The 26,874-nt window shown below is 42.6% G+C and overlaps 3 protein-coding genes across 3 annotated transcripts in view; 2 read left to right on the top strand and 1 right to left on the bottom strand.

The window, feature by feature from the left end:
- Positions 1 to 441: 441 nt before the first annotated feature.
- On the top strand, positions 442 to 8,087 carry tdrd1 (tudor domain containing 1; the record flags this gene model as incomplete). The annotated part of the gene is made up of 17 exons (XM_080479519.1): positions 442 to 498; positions 1,900 to 2,079; positions 2,167 to 2,310; positions 2,401 to 2,566; positions 3,137 to 3,313; positions 3,402 to 3,509; positions 3,749 to 3,919; positions 4,039 to 4,296; positions 4,918 to 5,025; positions 5,219 to 5,386; positions 5,460 to 5,789; positions 5,860 to 5,973; positions 6,057 to 6,185; positions 6,815 to 6,982; positions 7,065 to 7,340; positions 7,889 to 7,929; positions 8,016 to 8,087. The coding sequence occupies 17 exons, from the start codon at positions 442 to 444 to the stop codon at positions 8,085 to 8,087; spliced, it is 2,667 nt and encodes an 888-aa protein (XP_080335645.1).
- Positions 8,088 to 8,599: 512 nt separating this feature from the next.
- On the top strand, positions 8,600 to 26,840 carry vwa2 (von Willebrand factor A domain containing 2). The gene is made up of 14 exons (XM_080458289.1): positions 8,600 to 8,708; positions 11,301 to 11,362; positions 16,364 to 16,438; positions 17,475 to 17,608; positions 17,697 to 17,806; positions 20,568 to 20,765; positions 20,861 to 20,994; positions 21,074 to 21,203; positions 22,456 to 22,511; positions 22,581 to 22,688; positions 22,782 to 23,363; positions 24,809 to 25,360; positions 25,475 to 25,597; positions 25,758 to 26,840. The coding sequence occupies exons 2-14, from the start codon at positions 11,311 to 11,313 to the stop codon at positions 25,886 to 25,888; spliced, it is 2,385 nt and encodes a 794-aa protein (XP_080314415.1). The 5' UTR covers positions 8,600 to 8,708; positions 11,301 to 11,310; the 3' UTR covers positions 25,889 to 26,840.
- afap1l2 (actin filament associated protein 1-like 2) overlaps positions 26,374 to 26,874 on the bottom strand; it is a 36,907-nt gene continuing 36,406 nt past the window's right edge. The window contains exon 19 of the mRNA XM_080458277.1: positions 26,374 to 26,795. Within this exon, the coding sequence (XP_080314403.1) occupies positions 26,769 to 26,795 (27 nt within the window). The 3' untranslated portion in view covers positions 26,374 to 26,768. The remainder of the gene's footprint in view (positions 26,796 to 26,874) is intronic.

Below are 26,874 nucleotides of genomic sequence, written 5' to 3'. Positions count from 1 at the left end.
GGTCACAGTGTCAAAAGAATATTCAATCATCCTTCATCTAGAAAGATGAGAAATGGCTCCCAGATTACAAGAAAGTTAATTCTAGAACCAGTCCTTTAAAATCAAAGCCTTTTTTGTATCCGCAATCCATGTTTGAAAAGTTCGGATTTAGGTAGACTTCCATTCCCTTAAAACGAATCTCTTAGCTATTATCATGTATCACAAATTCTGCACATTTGAATCGCCACTTGATTTACATATATTGTCCAGTTGATGGCGCAGTAGAGCAAATGATGCAACCTTGATGAAGCGTCATTGTCTCATGAGGCTTCATCTTGTCATCACTAATCACAGGTGACAGTCAATTATAAAACTACAGAGTCCCAGGAGAATATGAACTGGGAGTCAAGCGTTGTTATTGTTACACTCACGCATGTGCAGAAAAAACTATTTACTAGGGCCATGGTGTACATGACCAGTAGCGGCGTTTACACCCGATTACACGACAACAGAGCCCGCGTATTTTCAAAAAGTTCCAACTTGGGAGCTGATTCCAAAAAGTTGCGTTTTCAGTGGCTCCTACCACTGTCATTGTGTAAATGGACCCCAAAATGCAAACGAAAAGTTAGTGTTTTCACTTGAAATCGTTGTTGTGTAAACAGTCATTTAAATGTCTTAATTGTCTCAATAATTTTCAACCAATTTTCACTAAAAAGTTATTTTTTCCCCTCTTCATAGTTCCTATGGATTCAGCAGACAACAGGGATGCCTCAGCAGTATGTAGTAAATATGCAGGTTTTGTCATTGATTTCAGTGCATGTCTTGTATTAAACTGATGGCTGCTTCTTGGGGAATTTTCCGCCTCCACAGTCGTCGTCATCTGGGCTACCTGCACTCACTCTTGTCTTCTGCAACTACTGTGGTCAGGAAGGTAATATATCACTTTTAACGGGCTATGTTTGAATTTATATATTTGTTGATGTGCACACCCTGGGTTTGGATGTTGTTAGACAAAATAAAAGTGACCGTCCTTTTACACCAGGATAGTCCAGGGGCTCAGATCGATTGGGCGAGGAACAGTTGTTTTTTTAGGGCACACCGACTAGGAATTAAGAAGCACAATGAAGAGTGACTTTATCTCGTCTTTACTCCACGTCTGCCTGTGTGATATTGTCATAACTGTTTTTCCATAAACTTCATGTCAATGACTAAACACAAATTTTGACGTTATTTGTGTGTAGCAATGGGTTTCTGAGGTCTGGCAATTTCCTGGAGTGACTTGAAGTGAACGATTACACTTGTTTATTTCATTTTGCAACCCATGTCAGCGGTTGTTTTTCTGTTTGTAAAGGTGTAAGTGTAATGTAGTTTGTTTAACTGGTGGTTTCTCCCCGACAGGAAATTCTCGATGCAACAGCTGCAAGAAGGTCCCTTACTGCTCGGTGGCGTGTCAGAAAGAAGATTGGAAATCGCACAAACATTCGTGCACATATGTTGAGAAGGCTATAAAGTAAGCAGAAAAGACCCTGTGCGCGACCTGTAGACATTATTTGATGTTAATGACAAAAAACAATCATTACTTGTTTCCTTTAATGATCAGAGCGCTTTCTAAAGGAACCATCGGCTCTCCAGCTGAAGGACTGAGACTTACCCAAGTTGAGCAGAAGGTATTTGCACAGTTTGAATGTTTAAAAAAAGAAAAGTATTCTTTTTGTTGTTCTTGTGCTATAATAATCATTTCATTGTAGTTTGGCAGTCCACAAAGCTTCCAAAAAGTATATTTGAAGGACTTGCCTATCCCTAAAGTCGTCGAAGGAGTTGACATCCAGGTACAAATTACTCAGTTGGTTTTCACTAAAACATTAATCATCATTAGTCAGTAAACTGCTGTATTCAGTTGTTGTTTATTTGTGTCTTCAGGCATCTGTCTTGGAGTTTTACAGCCCCGGCAGGTTTTTCATCTTCTTTCAAAGTTCTGAACTGTTAGAAGCTCTAACAAACATCACTTCAGAGCTTCAGAGATTGTACGGTTTACCTTCTGCGTCAAGCCATGTTCCCTCTGCCGGGGAGGTTTGTGCCGTTCAGTTTTCCTGTGACTTGGTGAGTAAAGACCGTCTCATTTTAAGAGGCACAAGTTTTAAAATTCACTACACATTCACATTTTCTCACCGGCTTTCCTCTACATAGAAGTGGTACCGCGGTCTGATACAGACTCTGACTCACGACAAGAAGATGGCGAACGTCCTTTATATCGACTTTGGTAATGAGGAGGATGTCCCAGTGGACAGGATCAGATCCCTCGCTGCCTGTCTTAAAACATTCAGTCCATGTGTAAGTGTGTTTCAGCTCCTTTTTAATAGTGGATTTCAAGCAGTATGTTATCCTCGCATAAGGTAAATGTTGCACGACTCTTATCTCCAGGCAATGGAGTGCTGTATTGCCGGTGTGCTGCCTGCGGTTGACACGTGGTCAAGCGAGTGTTGTGCTGCGGTGAGGAGCATGGTCGCTGGCAGTGTTGTGACTGTGTGCCTGGTGAAAACACCAGAGCATGGTCACAGCTACACGGTGGATGTTCTACTTCCCATGGGTGGGTCAAATTAATTTTACTTGGGTTTTATGTGAATTCTTAAGACCTTGCGCTCAACCCCCGTCTTCTGTCTTTCAGGAAAGCTGAGCACACTTCTCGTTGATTTTGGATTTGCAAAGAGAGAAATTGCCAACCAACTCACACCAACCACGCAAGAAATAGGTTTGTTTTGATGTGTTGAACTCATTCGTTCATCTTCAGGTTTGCAGGAAACGGCGGGTGCACCATGGATATATCTCCAGTCCTTCACAGGGGAAACATAAAATTATAAGGGACTGTGATGAATTAAAAGATGGCAGTGTTGGGCTCCAGATTTTAAAACCTATTATAAAAAAAAACTAGAAGCCTTTGCTTTTGAAGGTTAATATAAAGATAATTGTCACAAATTCTCCATTACCCTTTTCACATTGGATTTCCAGTGGAAACGCAGCAAATTCAGAGTATTTACACAACACATCAGAGTGAATTACTCACTTTTTGATGAAATGCTACACCCGCTGTTGATGTCTCTTCCTATGTGTGTTCTCATATCAAGCTACACAAGAAGGTAATTTACCGATTCGTCTTTAGATGCCATGACGAATGCCTCCTTGGAAAACTTCAGGCGTCTGTCTGACGGTAAGGATGACAACGCCTGGGCCCAACCGCCGGAGCCACTGACGCAGGCCGTGGGCGACAGCCTGTCCGTCGTCATCATCCACTTCCAGTCACCCACTGATTTCATCGTACAGAAAGTGGACAATGCTCGTGAGTGGCATTTCTTCTACTGTCTGCAGCCCCCCAACTCCTCGCCTCTACCACATTTGTTCACCTCCGTCTGGATTGCGGTTCCCAGGGGTGATCCAGGACTTGCAGCTGAAGCTGAGGGAACACTGCAGTCAGGTCACAGCTCCGAAGGACTTCAGACCGGCTCCCGGGACAGTTTGCTGTGCTCAGTTCTCAGGTCTATTTTTTAATCTACATCTTGAGAACCTATGCTTGAAATGATCAATGAAAAAGCAACGCAACACACTTTTGAAGCTGCATTTCATTCAAATTGGAGATGCAGTAGGATAAAGATATGTTTGTATTAATCTGTGCCTAAAACAGATTCTGATGATGTGGTGTTATGAAATGCTGAATGTGTTTAAATGAATAGTTTTTAGTGAACTGGTTAGTGAATCTGTGTTCTGCTTCCTCCAGAGGACAAACAATGGTACAGGGCCAAAATTTTGGCGTATTCGTCGGAAGAACGCGTCTGTGTCGGCTACATTGATTTTGGCAACTCCGAGGAAGTGGATTTAAGCCTCCTGTGTCCCATCAGTGCTTCCCTTCTAGAACTCCCAATGCAAGTTATACCGTGTGGTTTGGCAGGTAACGTCACAACTCATTTCCTGCTCGTGTTGTAACCAGACACCTTGATGAGCACTACTGACTGACCGTGGTGGATTTAAGAGTGTAAACTGAAAGGTGAAATCGTGGCTGTCTTTCAGGAGTGCAGCCCATCGGAGAGTGCTGGTCTGAGGACTGCATTGCGGCCTTCAAGAGTCGTGTTTCAAACCGGATATTGCAGGTGGAGATCCAGGGAGCACAGGACGGCAAGGTGTTGGTGGCCATGATCGATGAAGCCAGTGATCCTCAAGCCAATGTGGCCGAGCTGCTGATCTCTGCAGGTTATGCTGCACCTGCTGCTGCCAATACCAGAAGTGAATCGCAGGCTGACCAGACGGCTCCTCCTGTGCAGTCAAAAGGTGACATGTACCAGCGATTCATCTGCAAATGCTGCATAGCTGTAATGCATGCATTTTCTAGAACATAGAACTGAATTAAAACTTGTAGCTGTGATTGCTTTATGGTAGGATTCTATAACAGTGACGGGAGCAATTGTACTTGTGTGTATAGTTTCATGAATTTTTTTTTATGACTGTAATGAAAAATCTTTCACCTGTAAACACAATTTTTTATTATGGCATAGTAATTAAGCAGAGTTTGATTTGGAAGAATCTTAAAATAACAATAATGCGCTGTGTTTAAATATTCACAGGACCTCCTCCAGTGTGTGAGCCTCTGGTTTGGCACAAGGCTGAACTTCCATGTGATGGCCAGACTGTGGCACTGCAGGACATTGTTGTAGTAAACCCTGGAGAGTTTTACTGCCGCATCAGTAGTCCTGCAGGTATTTCCCTTTTGTCAAGAGCTGATCTTGTAGATGCAGATTGCATTCGATCATCAGCAATATACTGTACACTCACCTTTCTTCATAAACCAATGTTAGAAGCCTTGTACATATTTTATCTAGGACAATAGAGCATCGAACTGTTTATAAGACTGCTGCATTTTAACATTTTCATTACTGTATCTTTGTTTTCCAGGCCAGCAGCAGCTCATAGAACTGGCTGCTCAGTTGAAGCTACATTGTGAAGCTGACACCACATCTTTTGTGCCCAAAGTGGGGGAACCTTGTTGTGCCGTGTATCCTGGTAGGAGGACCATTAACCACGCTATTCAAATGGGACATGATTCTTTGTTTGGATAGAAGATGCATTCATTCCATGGAAAGTTTGAAGCAGAGAAAAATGTGTCGGTTATAAATGCATATTGAACTTTGGGGCTGATCTGTGTTATGATCTGGGCTACTTGATTAAATATGGTAATACACCATTTTCCCACCAGGTGATGGAACATGGCATCGGGCTATGGTGAAGGGACTGTCTGCAGACAAGGTGACGGTAACCTTTGTGGACCACGGGCACAGCATGATCGTAGAAGCAAGCCATGTCCGGTCAATTACACCCAAACTCCTGAAGCTACCCTTCCAGGCAGTTGGCTGCTGGCTCGCAGGTCGTATGATTGAAGAAAACACCATCAAATATTTAGGATTTCCACTGAGTTTCCGTGATCCGCTTTGTTTTAGGTGTGGAGCCGCTGGGATCAGACTGGAGCAGTGAATCCCTGCTCTTATTCCTGACGCTGGTCGATGGGAAGCAGCTCTCAGCGCGGGTGGTCTCCGTCACCGAGCGGGGCTTCGGTGTGGAGCTGGAGAGTCGTGGACAGAGTGTCGCAACTGCTCTCGTTTTTGATTACCAAGCCAGGGTTCCTGGCAAGCTGGCGAAAGAGACGCATGTGAAGACGGGCCAACCACATGAGAACGGTGGGAAGGCCAACGAGCTCAGCCAAATCCAGGTTCAGACCACCAGGCAAATGGAAGCAGCTTGTAAAGAGATGTCGGCTGTTTCACTGGGAGGTCGGTACGAGCATCAAACTCTGCTGTCGACAAGTGTCGGAAAGTAAATTGTGATGTTTTCTGGTTTCAGAGCCGTCTTTCCCGGTGGACTGGAAGGCAGTGGCGCTGCCGTTCCACCGCTTTAAACCTGGTGTTGCAGCGGCCATTAATCCCTCCCTCTTCTACGTCCTCGGCCCCGTTCAGGGTTCGGGCCCACGCTCATCTATTTCTCGCGAGAAGTCGCAGTGGTCCTGTTGTAATTATTATCGCGTTTGCTTTTTTCTAAAGGGGACGGTAAAAAGCTTCAGGAGTTGATGGAACAACTTGGTGCCTACTGCTGCAAACACCAGACGGCTTTATCTGCAGCTGTGAGGAGCAGACCCGCTCCTGGGGCTGCCTGCTGTACCCAGTTCACTGGTGAGACGGTCACAATTCATTAAATACATCCAAAGAGAACCTCGTGCCCTTTTCATCACATTGCCAAACATCTTCTTGCACAGTGGCTTGTAGTTACTGCTACTGGCAGAAGGGGGAGACAAATATTTCACACTGCAGATTTAACAATTACCGTCACCCTCTGAGGACAGTTTGATCCATCAGTGAACGTTTCCATCCAGTTTCAGTGCACACATCCCCCCCCACCCGTCCCACATTTAATTTTATGTTGGCTCCTACCTGAAGTTGTCCCTCTAGACCTAAGCTGGTAATTCCACGTCTGCTCGTCGATATAATTACACGGCGTGAGTGTGTGTAGCCAAGTGTGGAACCTGCTTTAAATACAGTATGCGCGGAGGAGACTATAGCCTGGCATACATTCCACAGCCCGGTAACAACAGGGTCTGGTTTAAAGACGTTTTTGTCCTGCTTGTTGGTCCTCACAGCCCCCGCATGGTTTCAATTGTCCTTGTCTCTCCAGAGTGGGTTTGGTATTTCGTTTTAATAGATGCTTTTGACATATGATTTCCCATTAGAAATGTGTAGTTGGACCATTACACCGCCGTACATTATGAAGCATAACGCAGAGCTCTGAATGTTTTCCCTCCCAGTTGACAATGCCTGGTACCGAGCCGTGGTTCTGGCGGTGGGTGACAATGAGGCGAAGGTCATATACGCCGACTACGGAAACATGGAGACGGTGCCATTCTCCAGGATTTTGCCGATTCCGGAGCACCTGCTGCAGCTCCCATTCCGGATCACTCGCTGCACCCTCTTTGGTAGAGAAAATTCAACTGTGTCCTTTGTAACTCCCTCCGACTTTTTACTCCAGCCAACAGCTCTGTTGCTCTTTGTTAACAGGTCAGGAGCAGTTCCCGGCAGTGTGGCCCGAAGAAGTGACGAAAATGTTCGAAGCCGCACTGTCACATGGCGTGTTTGCGACCGTGCACTCCTTCGACGGCTCGGCTAACGCGCTGTCTCTCACTCTGCCCACTGAGAGTAGCGAGGAGCAAGTGTCTTCCATGATCTTAGACGATTTACGCGCCCGTAACAAGACGCACGTCTCCCCACCCGCCGCCCCAAAAAGTGAGCAGAGCCCAGGCTGCGGCCTCTTCGGCCAGGTTCCCAAAACGCAAAGTGAGCTGAAAGATATGACGGGGCAAAGCCAAAGCCCCGAGGATAGAGCGACGATCCTTCAACAGAAGAAACGCTCATCTGCAGCGGCAGCAGCCCATGGTTCGTCACATCTGAACTCCCAGCTCTAGGAGTCATTACTTAACTTCCACTTTTGTTTATTCCAATTTATTTAATTTGGTTGCTCTTAAAACATTCCGTAGTGAAACGGTGCTCAGATGAACGTTCATAAAAGCAGCATTCTGTGACTGGATAAAGATGAATTATACTTTGCAGTATTTTCACACGCTTGAATGTTTATATTGCATTGCATGAGCTCGACTCGAGCTGAGCGGAGTAATTTTACACCTGGATCGGATCTGACATCAGTGGGTGCTTTTTTCGTTTTTTGTTTTTTTTTAGAAGATGGAGTGATGAGACTCGTCAACCAAATCGACCCACCGTGGCATAGTATTTCAAAATCAAACGGTATGTTTGTTTGATGTTTAAAGCCTAAGCCAGGACCCGACTGGACATTTCTTAATTGGTTAAATTTTTCTTGTTGATCGCAGACCAGAAGACCTCATGCTGCTGTCTGAGCCTGAAGACACAGGTGAGGGCTGGTTTTACCCCTGTAGAATATATATATAAAGTGCTGTGAAAACCCTGCTGTGCTGTATTGTCCCTTTCTCTTTCCAGATGGATCACATGGAGCAGCTGCTGGAGCAGCAGCTTTCCCTCATCAAGCAGATTGTTGGACAAACACAATAAGAAGAAAACGTGTGACAGTTCATACCTCAGTGATGTTGTTGAGTAGTTTGTTGACGGTTTTTCCCACGTCAGTTTTTTCTTTAAAACCAGTTACCTGAGGCAAATCTTTGTTCACAGGAGTTTCCGCACATTGTTCCATTAAGTAGCCGAGCACTTCTTTCAAGGTTTTTTTTTTACGTTTTATGGTCCAGCTTGAATGTTCTGCAGAGATGTTTGGTTCTTAAAAGTATTGATTCCTCTGTGTCCTGCATCTATCTTTGTTTGATTGTGATCACCAGTTCAAGTGGCTTTGACCTTAAGTTTTACATAAAAGTTTAAAACGCTTGTGTGATTTATTTATTTTTTCTTCTAATTCTACAAAAACAAAAGAGCTTTTATAAACTTAGAATCCAATTTGAAGGCATTTTTAGTGTGCATTATTCTGTTGGGAGATGAAAGGAGGAAAATTAGAGCCCACTGGTGCAGGTACATGAGAGGTGGGCATGGCGAGGAGGAGGAGGGGTTGCTCGTCCGCTGCTGTCCGGAGCAAACAGCCTCATCACAGCCGACAGGAGCTGCAGCAAGGTGGAGGAGCTCCCTGGAGAAAACGCGCCTCTCGCTGACTGATTAGCACGGCTCTGGGTAAGAACACGCACGCAGATTTGTTGTTGTACTTTTGTTTTTGATAGTCTGGCGGAACTAAGATGAGAGTTAAAACGTTTCAGCTGGAAGAAATGTTGAAGGCACGCGCACAATGCAGATTGCATCACACCCATTTTAAGGTCTGAACGCAGCGCCTGGTTGAGCAACTGCTAATTAGTATTTACACAAGATGACAAACAGCACTTTGTTTCTGAGTGAGTTATTGCTCTATGTCAGAAGGTCCTCACCTTTTAACACATGCAAGAAGGTCCAGATGTTGACAGGACATCTAACGAGACTGAGCTGCAAGTAAAAAGCTCAATAAACGGGTAAATCCGAGGTGAGAATACATCCACCTCGACTCTAACATCTCTACTCTATTTCCTGCTGTTTGTTGTTGCATGACTGCATCTTGTGTGGTTTCTAGTCATGTCTGGACTTCAATGCATACCAGAGGAGTGTTGGAGCTTTTAATCAAAAAAAAAAAAAAAAGTTTCCAAATTTATTGTTTTGTTTAAAACGGATCCATTTCAGCTGACTCGCACTGGAACGAGGTTGCGGTGGTTCTCAGTGACTGACATCCAAGTACAGGTTAGGAGACCTGTGGATTTTCTATGAAGTTGGTCCAAAAACAAACACTCCTTACTAATTATAGACTACACAGGGGAAGCACACTTTCCAAAACAGACTGCACATCTGTGGTTTATTCTGTCCCCATTTATTAAGCTACTTTCTTTGCAACTGGCTCAGTCTTAAGTGTTTTTTTTTATGTGATTGCACTATTTGTTAAAGAAATTAACCATTCCTTTAATATGATAACTGATAGGAGAGTGTCATCCATTCTTAGAGCACAAAGGGGATCTGTACAGGTTTGTCCTTTTTACTGGAACCATGATTCCTGTGCAGACAGAGCAGAAAAGGTGTTCATTGGCAGACAGGTAGTGGAAAGACGGAGTGATGGTGGGTGGAAGGATCCAGAGGAATGCTTGTGAAGAAGCAGCCAATTTTGAGACAGGTGTGTGTTTGTGTGCGTGTGTGCGCGCATGCTTGCCCCCCCCCCCCCCCCTTACCTGCATGCTCTGAGCTGTAACCTCCCCGGACATTAATGAAATCTCTTGTCTGCAGGACGCACCAGGCGATGCACAAATAGAGCATCTATGGGCCCCGGTGATGTTTATCAGCCCAGCCGGTGTGTGTCGGCTCCGCAGATCCATATCATAGACTCGTATTAAATAAAGGCCCCGTGCTGCACACAATTCTATCTCCGTCTCTGAAACACACAGCTTTTACCTACACAAAGGGTTTTCTTCAGGCACGTCTGTCGTCTTTGCCCACCTCAACTCACAAACATCGACACCGGCAGAACAATGTGGACAAGCTGGAGCTAATCAGTACTTATCTGAAGTCTCTTAACATCTCGTGTGTCCTCAACAATGACCATCCAGAATACGGACAGTTGATAGATGAAGATCGCCAGAGACTAATAGAATGGTTAAGAAGAGGCCAGATTCTTAACTCTATTGGTGGTTTATCTGCGCACGGCATTTTAAAGTCAACACAATATTCAAACAAGTTTCATCATTAAGGAAACAACAGCTTTCTTGTACAGTTTCAGAATGACAATGTGCAAGAGCCCCCAATCTAATATGGTTAAAGTGCAGATCCTAGTTGTAATACCACCCTGTGCCACAAGATGGTGCAAAGAGTCACAGTTCAAGAACAAATGTAGGTAAAGCCAGTGTGCGCTGAAGTTCTTGACCACGACAAAAAGCATTGTTAATATTTACTGTGTTTTGTTCTCGTGAGCATGTGTGTAGTTTCATTACAAAAACAAACGGTAGCACTCATAGTGGCCCAACATGAAAAATAGATTTTCAGTTTTTCTGCTTTTCCCGTGTAATCGGACATCGTTTGCAGAAGGTTGTAAAAATCCCACTTTGCAATCAGAAGTCATATTTAGGGAAGCCGCTCCCCAGCTGAACATGCAGTGGATCCCCCCTCTAAACAATGACAACCCCCACTAACACACTCTGGTACAAACTGTTGTTTAAGTCATGCTTTATCCAACTTCCGCCTTCCAGCTGCACGCGTCAAAAAACAGTTGACGTGTGGCGATAAGAGCTTGTGACCCAGACAAAACACTGATAAGCGCTGGTGTCAAGTCAGTGCGTTGATCTGTGGCGACATCTTTCTCTCCTGAATGATGTTTTGTGGAGGCGAGCTGAGATGATAAGGGTGATTAAAAATGCTTGGGTGGTCAGGCTTATTTATTACTGAGTGCTGACTTCTATTTCCTGAAATCAGAACGTTAACCTGGGTGAAATTTGGGAAATGAATCTTTGGTAGACTGTCTTTTTTTTTTTTTTTTAAATGCTTGACCTGCACTCCACTGTAAGGAAACAGTACAAATTACAAATGTGGAAACGATATGTGAAACCTCAACCTCATGGCTGTAGTGAAAAGAATCTCGGAAAAGATGTGTATATGTAACTTTATTTTGAAGAGCCAATATTTTTCCACTTCTGTGCGTTTTGCAGCTTTCTGTTTAATATTCTCGCTGAACGCGTTTCTCTTCTTTCCTTATCATTCCAGGTGTCCCGACATGCACCCTGATATCGGTTTCTCCCTCCTCCTAACGCTGCTGCTCCTTCAAGGTCGGCCGATTGATTTCATTACTGTTTTGCCTTTTTCTCTGGTATTCGGCGCCATTAGAGCAAGCTCCGGTTCAAGGAATGTTTGGTTTCTCACAATCACAGGGTGCACCAGTGTGTCGGGATTAATATTACTGGCGAATGGCCCCTCCTGGTAGACGGCTGAGGCACCGTGTTGGACGCTCTTCTGGACAAACTAAACCAATTTACATGATGTTTTACTGCTCGACGCTGTCACGTCTTCTCCTCTGAAGACTTTCCTTCAAAGTAATTTCCTGCTCCTTGAACTCCAACTTGTTTCCAGGCACGGCCAAAATTTCTTTTTATTTTTTATAGCATATCATCAGTTGTACTCGTGGACCCGGGAGTATCGGTATTTGCCCAAGGGGAAGAGGCGGGGAGTCACTCGGCGATATAATCTCTTGAGTTGTTTTCAAAAATGACAGCTTTAGCACCGTCTTAAGTATTTACTACTGGCCATTTTAAAGACTTTGAACTTGAGCAAACCAGACTGTGTCGCCTCGTCAAGACGCCCCCTCTGTCGTCCTGTGCTGACAACACAGATAACATGCTGCAGTCCATAATCCAGCCGCTCCAATTCAATTTGACAGGTAGACGGGAGCGGATCCAAAGTTTTATCTCTGATTTGAAGGGAGTGTTGGTTATATCTACAAAGGGATTAATGCCAATTGGACATCAGCCCCTCAGCCAGAGGAATTTCTTCTTTTTTTTTTTTTCTTTATTATCTTGTTCCTCATTTCCCTGCTTCGGTTTCTTTCACAGACTTTAAAGATAGACGGTAATTTTGCTGGAGGCATTTGGCTGAACAGACGGACTTCTTGTTCAGAGCTGTGGGGCCCCGCTGGCCCGGGGAAAGCTGCTTGCCAAGACCCTAAACTTTCACCGTCGGGGGGGACTCCGGGGCAGGTTTGATGTTAGGGATTAGGGCGCAGGATGAAAGGGTTAGGGGTCAGATTGGAGGCCTTTCTTTAGATTTAAGTATGTAATCTTTGATATTTATTGATCTTACATAGCTCCTTCTGTCCACGGAATCCAAGTTGTGGAGGTTAAACTTTCATTGCCAGAGAAATCAGTGTTTGTTTTTTTATTTAATTTTTTTTATTTATTTATTCAAAATTATTTCGGGGGGAAAACCCACAAAATTCAATGCTGACAAACATATTTGTTTTGCTCCAACAGAGCCCCATCACCCCTTCTATGGTTTATCGATCCAACATTTGACAAATCATAACAAATACATACGAATAAACGTGATTGCGCAACAAAAAAAACTAAAACTGAGGATATCTGCATAAGAGAAAAGAAAAACAGATAAAGGATGAGAAGTCAAGTGACAAAAGAGGCAGTCGAGTTGCAATTAATGAATATGCACGCAGTAACATGCAGTCATTGTCACAGAACTCCAATATCAATAGTGTCCATGTTTTTCTACATAACATTTCATTTATTTTCTACAATTTCACACAAACAACCAGGGATTTGGACTTGCGCATGAATTATGCGAAATCATGAAAGCTAAAGCTCTGAGTTTATCATGCTGGGGTCCAACACACCACAAACGTATCTCCAATGACAAAAACAGAAAATATATACAACAAACATTTTCCTACAAGAATGGTCATAAACACAATACAAAACAATAAACGACTACATTTACATGAATGTAATATTAATATATTCTACCTTGAATTGACCCATGTTCAGAGAGAAAGCAGTTTAACCCTGTGAGTGCTAAGCCGCCTGTAACCCACCTGAATATTTCTCCAGTAGTTGATTCTTCAGTTTTCTTTTTAATGTAGATCATGTGGCAGGTTGTCTTAAGTTGCTTTTCAGCTCATTCCATAAGTTTGGACCTCGATGACATATACTGAAACGAGTACATTTTAGTACAACCAGTAACTTTTCTGATCACAGTCTTTTGTCGTGTCATGTTTCAATAGTACAGATAAGGTGAATGAGTTTTAAGTATTGTAGATGTAACGAGTTGAACACCTCCCCTTTGCGTTTGTCAAATAAGAGGATATAAAGCTTGATGTCTTTTTCTAAGAGCCCCAGAGCCAATGGGTAGTTTTCATGTTCAGGCACGACGACTCCTTCGTTTGGCAGCTTTATTTGCCCAGGAGTTGGATATTTTTATTTATATTATTTAATTTTCTATCCACACACAACTAGAACAGATTAGTTTTGTAATAGACCTGTAATATTTTCAGGTCGCAACATATCTTAGTATTGTGTTGGGTTTTTTTTTTGTTTTTTTTGTGTGTGATCTGTGACAAGGGTGTCAAACATAAAGTACTTGAGCCAAAGTCCCACACATCTCTTAAACCCGAGCTGAGATATCGGTGATGCTGCTAGAAAATTTATTTTGAAAAGAATTTCTCTGCATAAAGTTATTCTATTCTATTCTGATTTTGTTAAAGTGTCTCTGTACTTTGCACCAGAAAGTTTAATTAAATTTGACTTTAAATGGCGACTGTCGTCATTTTCAGTTGTGATTGTTTTGGTTTTTTATTTCTTTTTTTAAATAGACATTTTAATCATTTATTTTCTGCTCCACAACAAAGAAAAAACTTTAAAGTTTATATTTAAAGGTTATCATGGCACTATTTTGGCGGCTCAAGATGAAATTGGACTGTATGAGACCCCTGAACTAAAATGTGTTTGACACACCTGTGATAGAAACCACAACAAGAGAAATTACAAATATTTTGTCATTGCTGATATTTAAAAAAAGCTTTTAAGACAATAATAACGATTGTCAATCTGTACTTTATTCCCCCCCCCCCCCAATCCTCTGTTTACCCCACGTCTGTAAATTATGATGGGAGCGGAAATTAAAACCATCGAACTTGTATTTTCTTTCTCGTTACTTTGGTTTCTCCGCCTCTTTATTACTTCACTGGGTTTCGTTGCCACCAAATCTACACCAGGCAGATGGTCTGGAGCGTCACGGCAGCGTTGACGGGGGACAAACAAACCCTAATGTGTTCTGCTGGAAGAGACGCACTGTGCTTTTCAGAGGGTGGAATTCGTATAGTGTGGCGCTGCGCGTTTTTCTAAGATCACTCAAGTGATTCGTCTCTGGACAAATGCCTCTGTGACCTGTCGGGGGTTACCAGGGGCAACAAGGCACGGTCACGTACCCCCTCCCCTCATCTCCGGGCCGAACGTGTGCCTGAATGGAGGAACGTCCTCTCGGTGAATGGAGCCGAAGAATGGTGCTCCTCACTTGTCTGCTCACATTAGCTTTAAATTCTCAATTAGAAATCGCAGAGCGGGTCAGGTGGGAGTGCGCTTGGCTTTGGGAAGAGCGTCCAATTTATCATTTGATTTCACTTCGCCAGTGCCAGCTTCTGGACGACAATAATTAATAAACCATCACGTGAATGTGTTCACATTAAGGGCAATTTTCCTTTTTCTTATTATCGTCACACTGACGTTATGCAAACACACTAGATTTTTTTAGCCTTAAGCATTCATGTTTTCACAAACTGACCCCAAGGGTATGTTTTTCATGTTAATGCCGTTTCTGTAGAACATTTTTTTATAAAAAAATTTTCTCCAACTCTCTCCAAGGTCTTAATTCTTTTGGCTGGTTTTGACCACATGTCTGACGTCTCTGTTATAAGTCTATTAAGCCAGTTATTCCCAATCGGGGGGGGCGGGACTGTAGTGCAGCATTATGTAATAATGTGGTGAATTTTCACCTCATTATGTAATAACGCCGCATTCTGTAATAATCTGCCACATGTAAGAAAATTCTTCAACGCTTTTTGTTATAACTTGTTGCATATTGCAAGTTATTACAAAATATAGATGTTCATCCTTTCTTTTTTAGACAGTGTAATAATTTGGTGCATTATGTAATAACTTTTGCCCTTTACCTGTAGAAATGGTTCATTCTTTGCTTTTGCTCATGTCCTGCCAACATAGCGACGGTAGAACTTTTTAGATCAGCTGTCAATGTGGCTGGTAGATTTTTAAAGTCACAAGACAATCAGTATTTATTAAGAACGCAAACCAGATTGTAAGTGGCGCTGAGTGCATTTAATCATTTAACTTTTTGATAACTGTGTAACAAGTTATTACAAAATGCGTTCAAGAATTTTCTTACAAACTGTGGCGTTATTACATGAGTTAAATTTTTTTAATATTATTACATATTGCGGCACTACAGGGACATTTCATTAATATATGTCACAAAGCTATGAGAAGTGTTTTTTTTGGTTGTTTTTTTTAATAAAAAAAAAAATAAATCTATTTTCAAATATCTACAATATACACAAAGGTAAGCTTGCAAAGTCAGTAGTGGGAGAAATTAAAAGATAGATACGTTATTAATCCGAAGGGAAAATTAAGTTTTCAGCATCCCACATAAAACAATAAAAAGGACAGAAAACTAGAGGCAGGTTAGTACCAGATTAACAAAAACACTAATGGTTAGTGCAGAAAACACTTTTAATAATAATGTATAGAATCTACACGAGTAAAACCCTTATAATTTCAAAATGTAAAGACATACTAAATGTATTGAAAAGTAAATATTTACAGTATTTAGACATTTCAAGGGAGTAAGTAGAGTAAACTAATGGTCGCATGTCAGACTGAAGATAGAGATGAATTGGTCAAAAAGGAAGAAGAATTGTAGTGCACCAGGTGATTTACAGAGAAGATGGTTTCATTGGAGCGATGGGTGAAATTAGAGCTGAATGCCGCTTCTGTGGTGAAAATGTGGCAAAAGAAAGTTTCAAACTCTAAAGCTGAAACGGCACCAGACGGAGTGTAAACCCAAAGAAGTCATCGTGACCGAACACGAAGTAGAAAGTGTGTTTTCCTTTTCCTATTTTTGTTGCTCACAGTTTTGTGGTTATACCAACGTCTTTTGTCACATTATGATGACGTTATATTGGTCCGGATACTTGTTACAGGTACAATGATTGTAGACGTCTGACTGATCTCCACGTTGCCTTGTGTCCCTCCCAGTTCAGCAGAATGCCTCGGTGCAGGAAATCCAAACCAGCCATGAAAACATTGTGAAGATCAACACTGCGGGAGAAAGTAAGTCCCACCTGAAGCAATTCTGGAAAGCAACATTTATTTCCTACACAGTTGGAACAGAAACATTAAGGCACTGACGTGTCGGCCTGTAATTGTGAAGCTATAAAACCTACAGGTATGTAATTGGTTGTTAGTCAGCTAACAGGCGCTCAATAAAATACACCAGTAAACCTTGGATTTCATGGTTAACAGACAGTAAATAGTGAGGTTGGGCGGTGACGGGACCGGGGAGGAATCCTTTGAGGTTCTGCTGCATGCGGAGGCGACTTTCCATGTAAACGGACGGTCGACATGAATGACAGACAGGCTTCACCCCCCCCCACCCCACCCCCCACCCCCCGCCTCTAATGGCCCTCTTAACAATCAGCTGCACATTCTAACATGAAGGCAACACCCTCGATTATTTATGCTTCCAGCAAGTGCAAACATGAGAGGCTGAGGGTTTGGCTGTGGTGTTAAGTGTGTCCTCCATGGAAAGACTGATGGAGTTTGGGGTTTTTTCGCATGCTGAGCTGGTTTGGCTTCTTATGTTGAAGTATATATACAAGAACAATAACCTGGCATTTTTTAGTTTTTGTGCAATATTGTTCATGTGCAATACCCACTCTGACCTGTGCAATACTAAAAATCTGCTGCTTTTAAGATACTGGCTATTTTGTTTTATGTTTTTTTCTTTCTTTCTTTAAAGAAATATTTTATTTTTTAACTACTTCTTCTTCGTCTTCTTCTTCTAGTAATTCTAAATATTACAGTAATTATACTGTTCTTATTGTTATTAGAAATCTATATTTTAGATTTTTTTTAAATATTTCAAATTTTGAATTTATTGCTGCACACAACTGTTAAATTTACATTTATATGGTCATTATTTGCCTCTTTTGTGTTTTATGTGCCCCTCTGGGATAAATAAAGTTTTTTTATCTGATGACTTTCATCATTGGATAACCCAGTGCAGGGATGCAGTGAAGACGATGAGTTTGGGACCACGCCATTTCTCTCCATTGTGTCCACCCGTCTCATTCTGTGTCTTGTGAAGTGATGCAGTGCTCGGCGGCCATGGATGTTCTCTTCCTCGTGGACGGTTCCTACAGCGTGGGAAAGGGGAGCTTCGAGAGATCCAAACACTACGCCATCAAACTCTGTCAAGCCCTCGCCATTGGACCAGACAAGGTTCGTTTTGTTTTTTTTTCTTCTTCTTCTCTCTCCCTCCTCATCCTCTGTGTGTCACGTCGGTCAACACGCTGCGCCTCCTGCACAGGTGCGAGTCGGCATGATTCAGTTTGGTTCCACTCCACGTCTTGAGTTTTCCCTGGACTCGTTCCCCACCAAGCCGGAGCTGAAGAAGTACATGAAGAAGGTTTCTTTCAGGTAGGCTTTTTTGATTTATTTTTTTCTTCCCATCAATATGCAGCATTTGAGCAGGACAGATCGGTCCTACATGCATACAAGATTGTGCAAGTTATCAAAGCATAAAAACACGTGAGACAAGCATTCGGAGACAAAAGTTAATCCTACTTAACGAATAGATCCATTCATCCTTCTTCTAAACTGCTTGTGGTCGCTGACAGAGTTTTTCTTCCTTTCAAGTGGAATATTTGTGTTTTTGTCTGTAAAATTCCCTTGAGATTACAGTGTTGGCTTTGGTGATATTTGAATAGGATGATTTGAACTGAGCAGTTTAATTTTGTAAGGCGTGTGAGTTTCCCTCTGTGCAGCAGAAGAAATACCCCGAGTATTTCTAATTTGTTTAAAAAAATTTATTTTATTTAAAAATGCCATTTGAGTTTGTCTTTACAGCAGATTTGCAGGTTTAATTTATTATAAAGTTTAATATTAATCAGCTCTATTGGTAGTTTTCATTATTTTTTTGTAATTTTAGATGCAGGATTTAGAATTATTTATACAAAGTGTTCTATAATAAAAACTCAGGAAAAGATATGAATGAATCTTGATTTCCAAACATGAACAAAAGCAAAGAAACAAAGTAAAAAGAAGAACGACCAAATGAGTATAGATTAAAAAAATAATAATAATTTGAGAATAAACATTAATATTGATCCACCAATAAGCTAAAACTGCATCGCCATGAACAGAAAACACAAAAAGATTCTTGGCTTTTGGGTGAAATTTCAGGATGAATCTAAAATATCCTGTAACCTTTCCTGGTGAACTTGATATGACCTTCTCTAAACTCTCTTAATTGCTGCTTTCTAAGGCTTTTTAACGGCAAAATTCACAGCAGTTCTTAGATTGAGTCGATCTTCTGGTTCAATGAGAATCTTCTGGAGTGAAACCTCTGGGTTCAGCTCAGCAGAGATGTCGCGTTAAAATGTGATCGGTGCTGAAATGTCCCAACAAATTAACACATTTACATTTTATACTGTAGTATACCCTCCACTGTTGTTTGCTTTTGTTTCAATAAATTGATTTAGATGCGGAAATCACCATTCCTACTTATAAAATGTCCCACTTTCATGATGTCACTGTAGCATGAAGTTTTTCCAATCAATTTCATGCGAACGCTAGATATCTGTAGTTGAATGTGTAAAAATCCACATCATCGGACTGAAGACACTCCTAAGCATTAAAAGAAATCCATTCAACATACAAAAGGACAAACGGCTCTTTTAAAATACAGGAAACTCTGTTGCATTTACAACATGAAGTGAAAATGAATTAGACCCACAGACGCATCTTGATGTTAAATCAATTTTCTCTACAATCTCAGTTATTTCATCTTCGTTTCAGTTCAGTTTTTTTTTCTTTTTAATTGTGCGTTTTTTTCAATATTTATATATATTTTTTTTTTACTAGAATAACTTTGGTTCTTGGAAGTTTTAGGAACCGCATGCTCGACTTGAATAAACTGTGGTTCTTCAGGTTTTGAATCAAGACGTCCCCGTTCCAGCTTCATAACGAGCCACGTTTTAGATCTAGACGTGTTGCCGGGTTAAAAAAAAAAAAATCAATCAAGATCAGGATTTTCAATCACGACTTTCTCCTCAGGTTTCATCACTCCTGATGTGTTTACGGCCTGTTCATAATGGTGGCTTCACTTTAAACCCCGCTGGAAAGGAAAACAAATTAATTTCAGATTAGAGGCGCGCCACCGCTGGTCACTGGATGTTGGGTTAGTGTGTAATACCAGCAGGGAGAACGTAATCTGATCAGACGTGTTATTTGAAGAAATATTATGACTTGCTGACCGCTCTGACGTGGCCACCCACGTTTCAATTCTCCCACTGCCTCAAGTCAAACTGATGTAATAGTCCAAGTTTGCATGTGGTGAATTATTTTGATGACTTTTGTTTGATTTATATTTAAAAATTTGCCATCAGGTGGTGGAGGAGGTGTTTCTCGCTGCAGTTCAAAGTGGTTGGATGTAGAGTAACGCATAAATCTGCACATTCCTGAACGACTTCAGTCTTTTTGATATATTGTCTTGTTGTTTCACTACTTCATGCAGCATCTATATACAGTTGGTTAGTACCTCAGTAGATAAGAGATTTTTTTTTTTTTTTTGTCGGTTGGGAGAGTTTAGGGCCCTTTTACAGCACCTGGAAACAAAAACTTCACCTTGTTGTTGTTTTAGCTCATTTATTTTTAACTATTTGGTGGCTTTTAGAGTTTTGCTCTTGCTCTGACTGTGCTTTTTTATTGTTTTTCATGTACTTTATTTTTTCTTTTAAGAACATTTTAGTATTATTTTGACACTGTAAACTTGTTTTATGTACTCATGCCAGGACACGCTTGTAAAAGAGATTATTAATCTCAATGTGGTTCTCCTGAGTAAATGAAGCCTAATGAAATAAAAAAAATAAGTTTATCTCCTGCTCTCACTGACATTCTATCTATCTATCTATCTATCTATCTATCTATCTATCTATCTATCTATCTATCTATCTATCTATCTATCTATCTATCTATCTATCTATCTATCTATCTATCTATCTATCTATCTATCTATCTATCTATCTATCTATCTATCTATCTATCTATCTATCTATCTATCAGAAAAAAAATCATGTTTGGTTTTCCTTGGCAGTAGAATTGCTCCCTTTTAGTGTGTCTCCAACAACAATAATTGATATTCTGCTTGTCAACACTTTCCCAAATGAACTATCTGCAGGGGAGGCAGCACCCAGACCGGACTGGCTCTGAAGTATGTCCTGCGTAAAGGTTTTCCAGGCGGCCGTAACTCCTCCAGCGTGGCCCGCATTGCCATCCTGCTGTCGGACGGGAGGTCTCAGGGAAACGTGCTCCAGGCGGCTTCGCAGCTCAAAGCTGCAGGCGTGGTCTTGTTTGCTGTGGGCTTGCGCTACCCCAAGTATGTTCGACGGCTGGAAAATCACTCCGTGGCCGGTAATACTAGATATATTGCACGTGCACGGTTGTTCGCAAAGCGCTGCTTTGTTTTTCCAGGTGGGAAGAGCTGCACGCCCTGGCCAGCGAGCCGATGGAGAGTCACGTCTTCTTCGTCGAGCATTTCTACGATGCGGTCAACGGCCTGTACACGACACTGAGCACCTTCTCCGTCTGCAACGCTACGCCGCCAGGTTGGACGGCCGCTACCGTTCAAATCTTTAAAAGTCACGATCGTCTGTCTCTCTGACGCCGTCCTGTCGTGTTTCCCAGGCTGTCAGGTGGAAACCTTTCCCTGTGAGAGGAAGACCGTGGAGACTGTGAAAGAGCTGCAGGGGAACTTCATGTGTTGGAAAGGCTCCAAGGGTTATTCCCCGTACACATCGCTGTGTCCATTCTACAGGCAAGTCTTTGTGAATGAAAAAAGATTCACTTTCTATTCGTTTTATAACGGCAATATGTGTCCCCATAGCCTGTGTTTGAAAACCCAGAAGTCAAGAAGATCTTTCATCTTCCTCACTTGCTGGCTCCATTTTTTTATTTTTTATTTTTAGCAAATGTATGCTCATAACAGCCGATTTTGCAATTTTCCCTTAATGACATCATGCGGGGAAATAGCCACTCCCTTTGACCCCCACACAGGTGGATAAAAATTTACAAAGATTACTGATATCCTGAATTAATTCAGTATAAAATGAAATTACTTGCTGCCTATGAAATCCACCGTGAACATGAGCACATCGTACGGGTGTTTTGGATTAACTAGTATCCTTTATATGTTATGACCAGCTTCCTTTAGCGTCAGTCGTTGCTGCTCGTTACAGCATTTATCCATTAAGATCCAGAAAAGGTACGACGACACTTGGAAACTTCATTGCAAATGTTGTTAAACGGCGTTCGTCAGGACGGCTACGGATTCTGTCGGGTTTTTAAAATCCGTTATCAGACGCTAAAGCGTCACCGGTTACCAGGGAAACCACTTTATCAGAAAGTTGTCCTCCCTGACACGGACCTGGAGGAGGACTGGACAGACACAGACTGTTCTCAGTAGAGACACTAAGAGGCACTTTTAGACTGACTGCAAGACCAAGGATGGATTTGGAGGAATACACTTTGAAAACCGTGTTGTAGAACCTCTGACACCAATGTGAAATTCTTCAAAAGATTGTGTGATATGGGACCCATAACAGAACTGGGAAGCTTTGAGACACTGCCTGCTATTTAACCTTGAAATCATATGTCACAGGCACAGGTAGAACAGGAAAATTCCACACTGAAAAGCCCAATAATAAAACATTATTGCTCTGACCTGATACTTTGGGACGTTGTCATCGGCTGTGAATCAGTTCAAGTATGTTGGAGGGAGGCTACTGATTCACTCGCTCTATTTTCTACACTCACATGATGAAATGTGATTAATTCAAGTATAGGTGATAATATTGTGTCGCTGCTTCATTGATTTTTGGAGGAAAATGTTCATGTTGTTTTTTTTTATAATATGACAAAAATACACAAACACTTAAATGAAGTTAAAAAATTTTTTACTCTGTTGTAATTACAGAACGGAGCGAGAACTCGTCCAAGAGGACCAATCATATGTTGTGCCTGCAAATCATTCTCATTTGTTCTCCCTAATCAGTTGCTGTTGTTTACAGGTACAACAAGGTTTACAGGAGACACCAGACCGTCTGTCATCGGACTGTATGTCCAGGTAACACCCTCTTCCAGCCAGCTCATATTCCCAGATTGAGTTTGTGGAGGTAACTTTTCTTTTCGGTAGATCCCTGCGACTCTCAGCCGTGTCTGAACGGCGGAACGTGTGTGTCAGAGGGTCCGGATGGCTACCACTGCCTGTGTCCGCCCGGCTATGGAGGAGACCCCCACTGTGGTCAGCACGCCGCCCTGTTGAAGAGACTGTAAATGCAACACGCCAAACCCTGCTCTGGACAAACTAACCTCGACTTCTCCCGCCTCTCCTCAGCTCCCGCGCTGTCACTGGACTGCTCTGTAGACCTGCTCTTCCTGCTGGAGGGCTCGGACGCTCTCACTTTGGAAGGCTTCCTCCGCCTCAAGTCCTTCCTGAAGCGCTTCCTGCAGACCGTCATCGGCTCCAACAGCCCCAGCAAAGTCGGCCTGGCGGTGTTCGGCGCGGAGGCTCAGGTCGAGGCCGCCGTCGGGGCGCACAACGGGAACCTGAGGGCCCTCCTCCAGGCGGTCGAGGCGCTGAAGCCTTTCGGCGGCGAGACGCGGACGGGCCACGCGCTCCGCTACGTCACGCGCCACGGCTTCGTGAGCGAACCCATGTTCGCCGACGTAACGGACGACCTTCCCCGCGTGGTGGTGCTGCTCACCGCCACCGCCGCCGTCGACGAGGTGGTGGAGCCCTCTAAATATGCACGCGACAGAGAGATCTTCCTGATTGGGGTGGGACCCGATGACCTGAAGGGGCAGCTCAATAACATCACAGGGAATCCGCAGAGGACTGTCACCTACGCCGCGCCCGACAGGCTCACTGCCAAGATCCCCGAACTCAAGGCCAAAATCTGCAGCGTGGACACTCAAGGTAAGCAGCGCTGCAATACAGGTTAACCTCCTTGTAGCGCCGCATTATGTAACAACGCCGCATTATGTAATAACTTGTTACATATAGCAACAGTTGTTACAACATACAGGTGTGTAGAGCCGCATTATGTAATAAATGTTTGTTTTTGTTTTTAATGCTTTTTATCATCTATAATAATTACATGAAATAATGCAGATTGCGCGTGTTTATATCTTGCAAAATTTCAGTGCACCTGTAATTTGTTGTGTCAGTAATAATTAGTGTAGCTTTAGTTTCTAGCTTCCGAAAACATTCTCCATTACAATGAATACAGTAAATTTTGATTTAGTCTTGAGCAATAAAACTTCCTACTAGTCCTACTGTTATTTAAAAAATGCAGCAGATTATCACAAAATGCGGCATTATTCCATAATGAGTTGTACACGCCCCCTTGTGGCTGGAAGAGGTATTCATTTCATTTTCGGTAGGTCATTAGGGAGGAGCCTATCCCAGTGTCCGTCCACAGAAAGACATTCACCTTTAAAATCATCATTTAACGATCATGTCTTTGGATTGTGGGAGAAAATGGAATATAAATGCAGCTACAGGACGGAAATAGCAACTCTGCAATAAAGTTTAAAAAAACAGGCAAAACTGGGTCCTGTTGCTATGACTTGAAAGTTTAATTTTGAAAAGTTTCTGTGAGTAGAAACAGAAACTTTTTTTAAAAGAGAAAATTTCTTTTTGTTTTTTCAATACAAAGTGGAAACGTCCGTCCATCGCATGTCACTGCTTCTACAAAATGCATCGCAGCCAGTTTAATGAAGTGGTGAAACGGTGCTTCAGGCTTTCGCTCATAAACACAGTCAGTATTAGTATTTTTGAAGAGACGGTGCCGCCTGCAGCCTGCAGCGCTCCATCTCGTGCGAAAGGCCGAAGCACGGATCCCGGGTGCTTATAAAATGTATTATTATTAAACAAAAGGAAACCCTGTGTAAAATCATACGAAGTAAACCTATATAGTCAGAATTAAGGCATTTAATGTGATTTTTCATCGTCCACTCACAAATGATGAGAGATAGACGTCTCCAGTTTGTATTTAGAAAAATAATAAAAATGTTAACATTTCAACTTGTTTCGCGATGTGCATGAAGATTTTTTATTTTTTATTTTTACCTCCAATATTATTCTTTTTTTGCTTCAGTGACCCTGAAAAAATCTCCACATTGATTCTCGATTTTATTTTTTTTTCTCTTTCTGGAAAAAGAAAATCTTGGCATTAATTTTTGACTTTTTTCTCAAAGTGCATGAGGATTTTTTTTATTTTATTTTTATTTTACCTCCAAATAAATTTTTTTCTGCAGTGGCCCTAATAAGCCTCCATAGTTTCTAGGCTTTTTTAAAGATCACATTTTGAATTGAGTTGCGTGTCGTCATTTCAAACTGAACGCCGTCACGTTTTCCAGGTTGCCTCGGTCAGGCAGTGGACCTGGTCTTTGCCCTGGACGCGTCGATGGGCGTCGGCCGCGACAACTTCGGCAGCCTGCAGAGCTTCGTGCGCAGCCTCACCGTTCAGTTCGACATCAACCGCGACGTGGCCCAGGTGGCCCTGGTGACCTACGGCCGCAGACCCGCCACCGTCTTTGGCCTGGACGCGTACGACAGCGGCTCCGCCATCCTCAAGGCCGTGGGCGACGCCAAATACATGGGCGGAGTGGCGTCGACGGGCACGGCGTTACTCCACATCCAGTCGGACGTCCTGACCGTCGCCAAAGGGGCGCGGCCCGGCGTCAACAAGGCCGTGGTGGTGGTGACGGACGGCTCGGGCGGGGACGACGCCGTGGTGCCCGCTCAGAGGATAAGAGACGGCGGGGTTTCTGTTTTCGTGGTCGGCATCGGAGACGTTCAGAGAGAGAGGCTGCGGCAGATCGCCGCCTCAGAGGAGCGCATGATCTCGGTGCCGTCTTACGAGGATCTCAAGTACTTCGAGGACGTGCTGGTGCAGATGTTGTGCTCAGGTAAAACATCGCCGTCTCGTCTCTACATGTAGATTCAAACAAACACACCTCGTCATTCAGAGTCAACACGGGGGTAATTTTCTGTTCTCTGGTTGTTGTTTTTTTCTTTTTCAGAGGTGAAGAAACCCGTAAACCTGTGCAAGCCCAACCCGTGTATGAACGATGGGATCTGCATCCTGTCGGGGGGGAGCTTCCGCTGCCGCTGTCAAGGCTATGAAGGACCGCACTGCGAAACAAGTCGGTGCAATAAACCTTTTATCCCCCCCACCCCCCCCCCCCCCCGATTAAAATCTCCGCCCATTCTTTTATCGCCGGACAACCTGGACTCGAGCACATGCAGCTTCATATCGGCTTGGCGGTTGTTTTCCTGACGTGCTCTTGTGTTTTCGGTTTGCAGGAAGCAGCCGGACTCCGTCCAGAGGAGATCTTCCCAGACCGGCGGGTCTGAGGAAGAAGAGCAGGCAGAAGAAGAACCACCGGGAGCTTCTGCATCACTACAAACTTCACCGCCGGAGACACGCGAACTGACACTCCAAAACAAAGTCTCTACAGGCGCATATCATACGAACACTTATTATATATTTGGGGGTGCACATGGAGTAAAAAGAAACCTTATACTCGCGTTACTGTCTATTTTTTTTTTGTATTTAAAGATGCAGTCAAGTTCAACAAGAGCCTCTCTACTGCAGTCGGTGTGTGGTGCAGCTGGTTAAAGTATTATGTTACTGTGTATATCTTTATTATTAGAATATTGTATTTTAAAGTAAAAGTCCAACAACTTTCTTTAAAGCAACCAAAACATTTGTAACATGTTCTTTTATTGTGTTTTGATATTATCGCTGCGCAAGTTTTTTTTTTTTTTTAAATCTATGTATTTCATCGTTTGGTGTAACAGGCGGTTTGTCACACACATTAAAAGATGACTTTGTGTAGGGTTAGGGTTTTTTCTTTCGATCACATTTTCGTAAACGACTTCACACCCAAGTGTTTTTGTCCGTATATTTTTTTTATTTGATTTGAATAAAAAGTGCATTTTTAGCTAGCAATACAAGCCAACAGGCTGAATAATGGTGTAAATATATTTACATCTTGGCTACCAGCATATATGAACCAAGCTACAATCTATAGAGTGTGAGGGGACAATTTAGTAGAGGGGGGCGTCTCCAAACATCAGTGGTTTTTTTGCATTTGAAACTGGCCAAAATGCTACAACTTCCCCTCTTAATAGTCATTGAATGTGTCCAGTGGCTGAAGGTCGCGTGTCTCTGTGGGATCATGTTTTCATAGTCTTAACGACGAGGGCAAGGTTTCCAGGGACGGGACGAAGTGGATGTAACTGTCTTAGTCTGGTTTCCTGCAATAGCAGGATGTGATGGATCGACCAGCAGGAATCCTCCGCTTGAAGTTCCTAAGTGGTGGATTTCTTCTCCCATTCCTACAAAAAATAAATAAATAAATTGAAGCCATGTGAGGGATAATGAGTAATTTGTTTTAATGTTTTTTTTTTATTTTTT

Source organism: Lipophrys pholis (assembly GCF_963383615.2).
Source record: "Lipophrys pholis genome assembly, chromosome: 1".
In the NCBI taxonomy this organism is placed as follows: Eukaryota; Metazoa; Chordata; class Actinopteri; order Blenniiformes; family Blenniidae; genus Lipophrys; species Lipophrys pholis.
The sequence above is the reverse complement of the archived record's forward strand: the minus strand, read 5'-3'. Positions and strand labels throughout refer to the sequence as shown.

Excerpts from the sequence above, each read along its gene's own strand:
- vwa2 (XM_080458289.1), top strand. The coding sequence starts at position 11,311 with ATGCACCCTGATATCGGTTTCTCCCTCCTCCTAACGCTGCTGCTCCTT. Across the intron at positions 21,204-22,455 it reads TCGCTGTGTCCATTCTACAG|GTACAACAAGGTTTACAGGA; the intron begins GCAAGTCTTTGT and ends TGTTGTTTACAG. Across the intron at positions 25,361-25,474 it reads GGTGCAGATGTTGTGCTCAG|AGGTGAAGAAACCCGTAAAC; the intron begins GTAAAACATCGC and ends TTTCTTTTTCAG.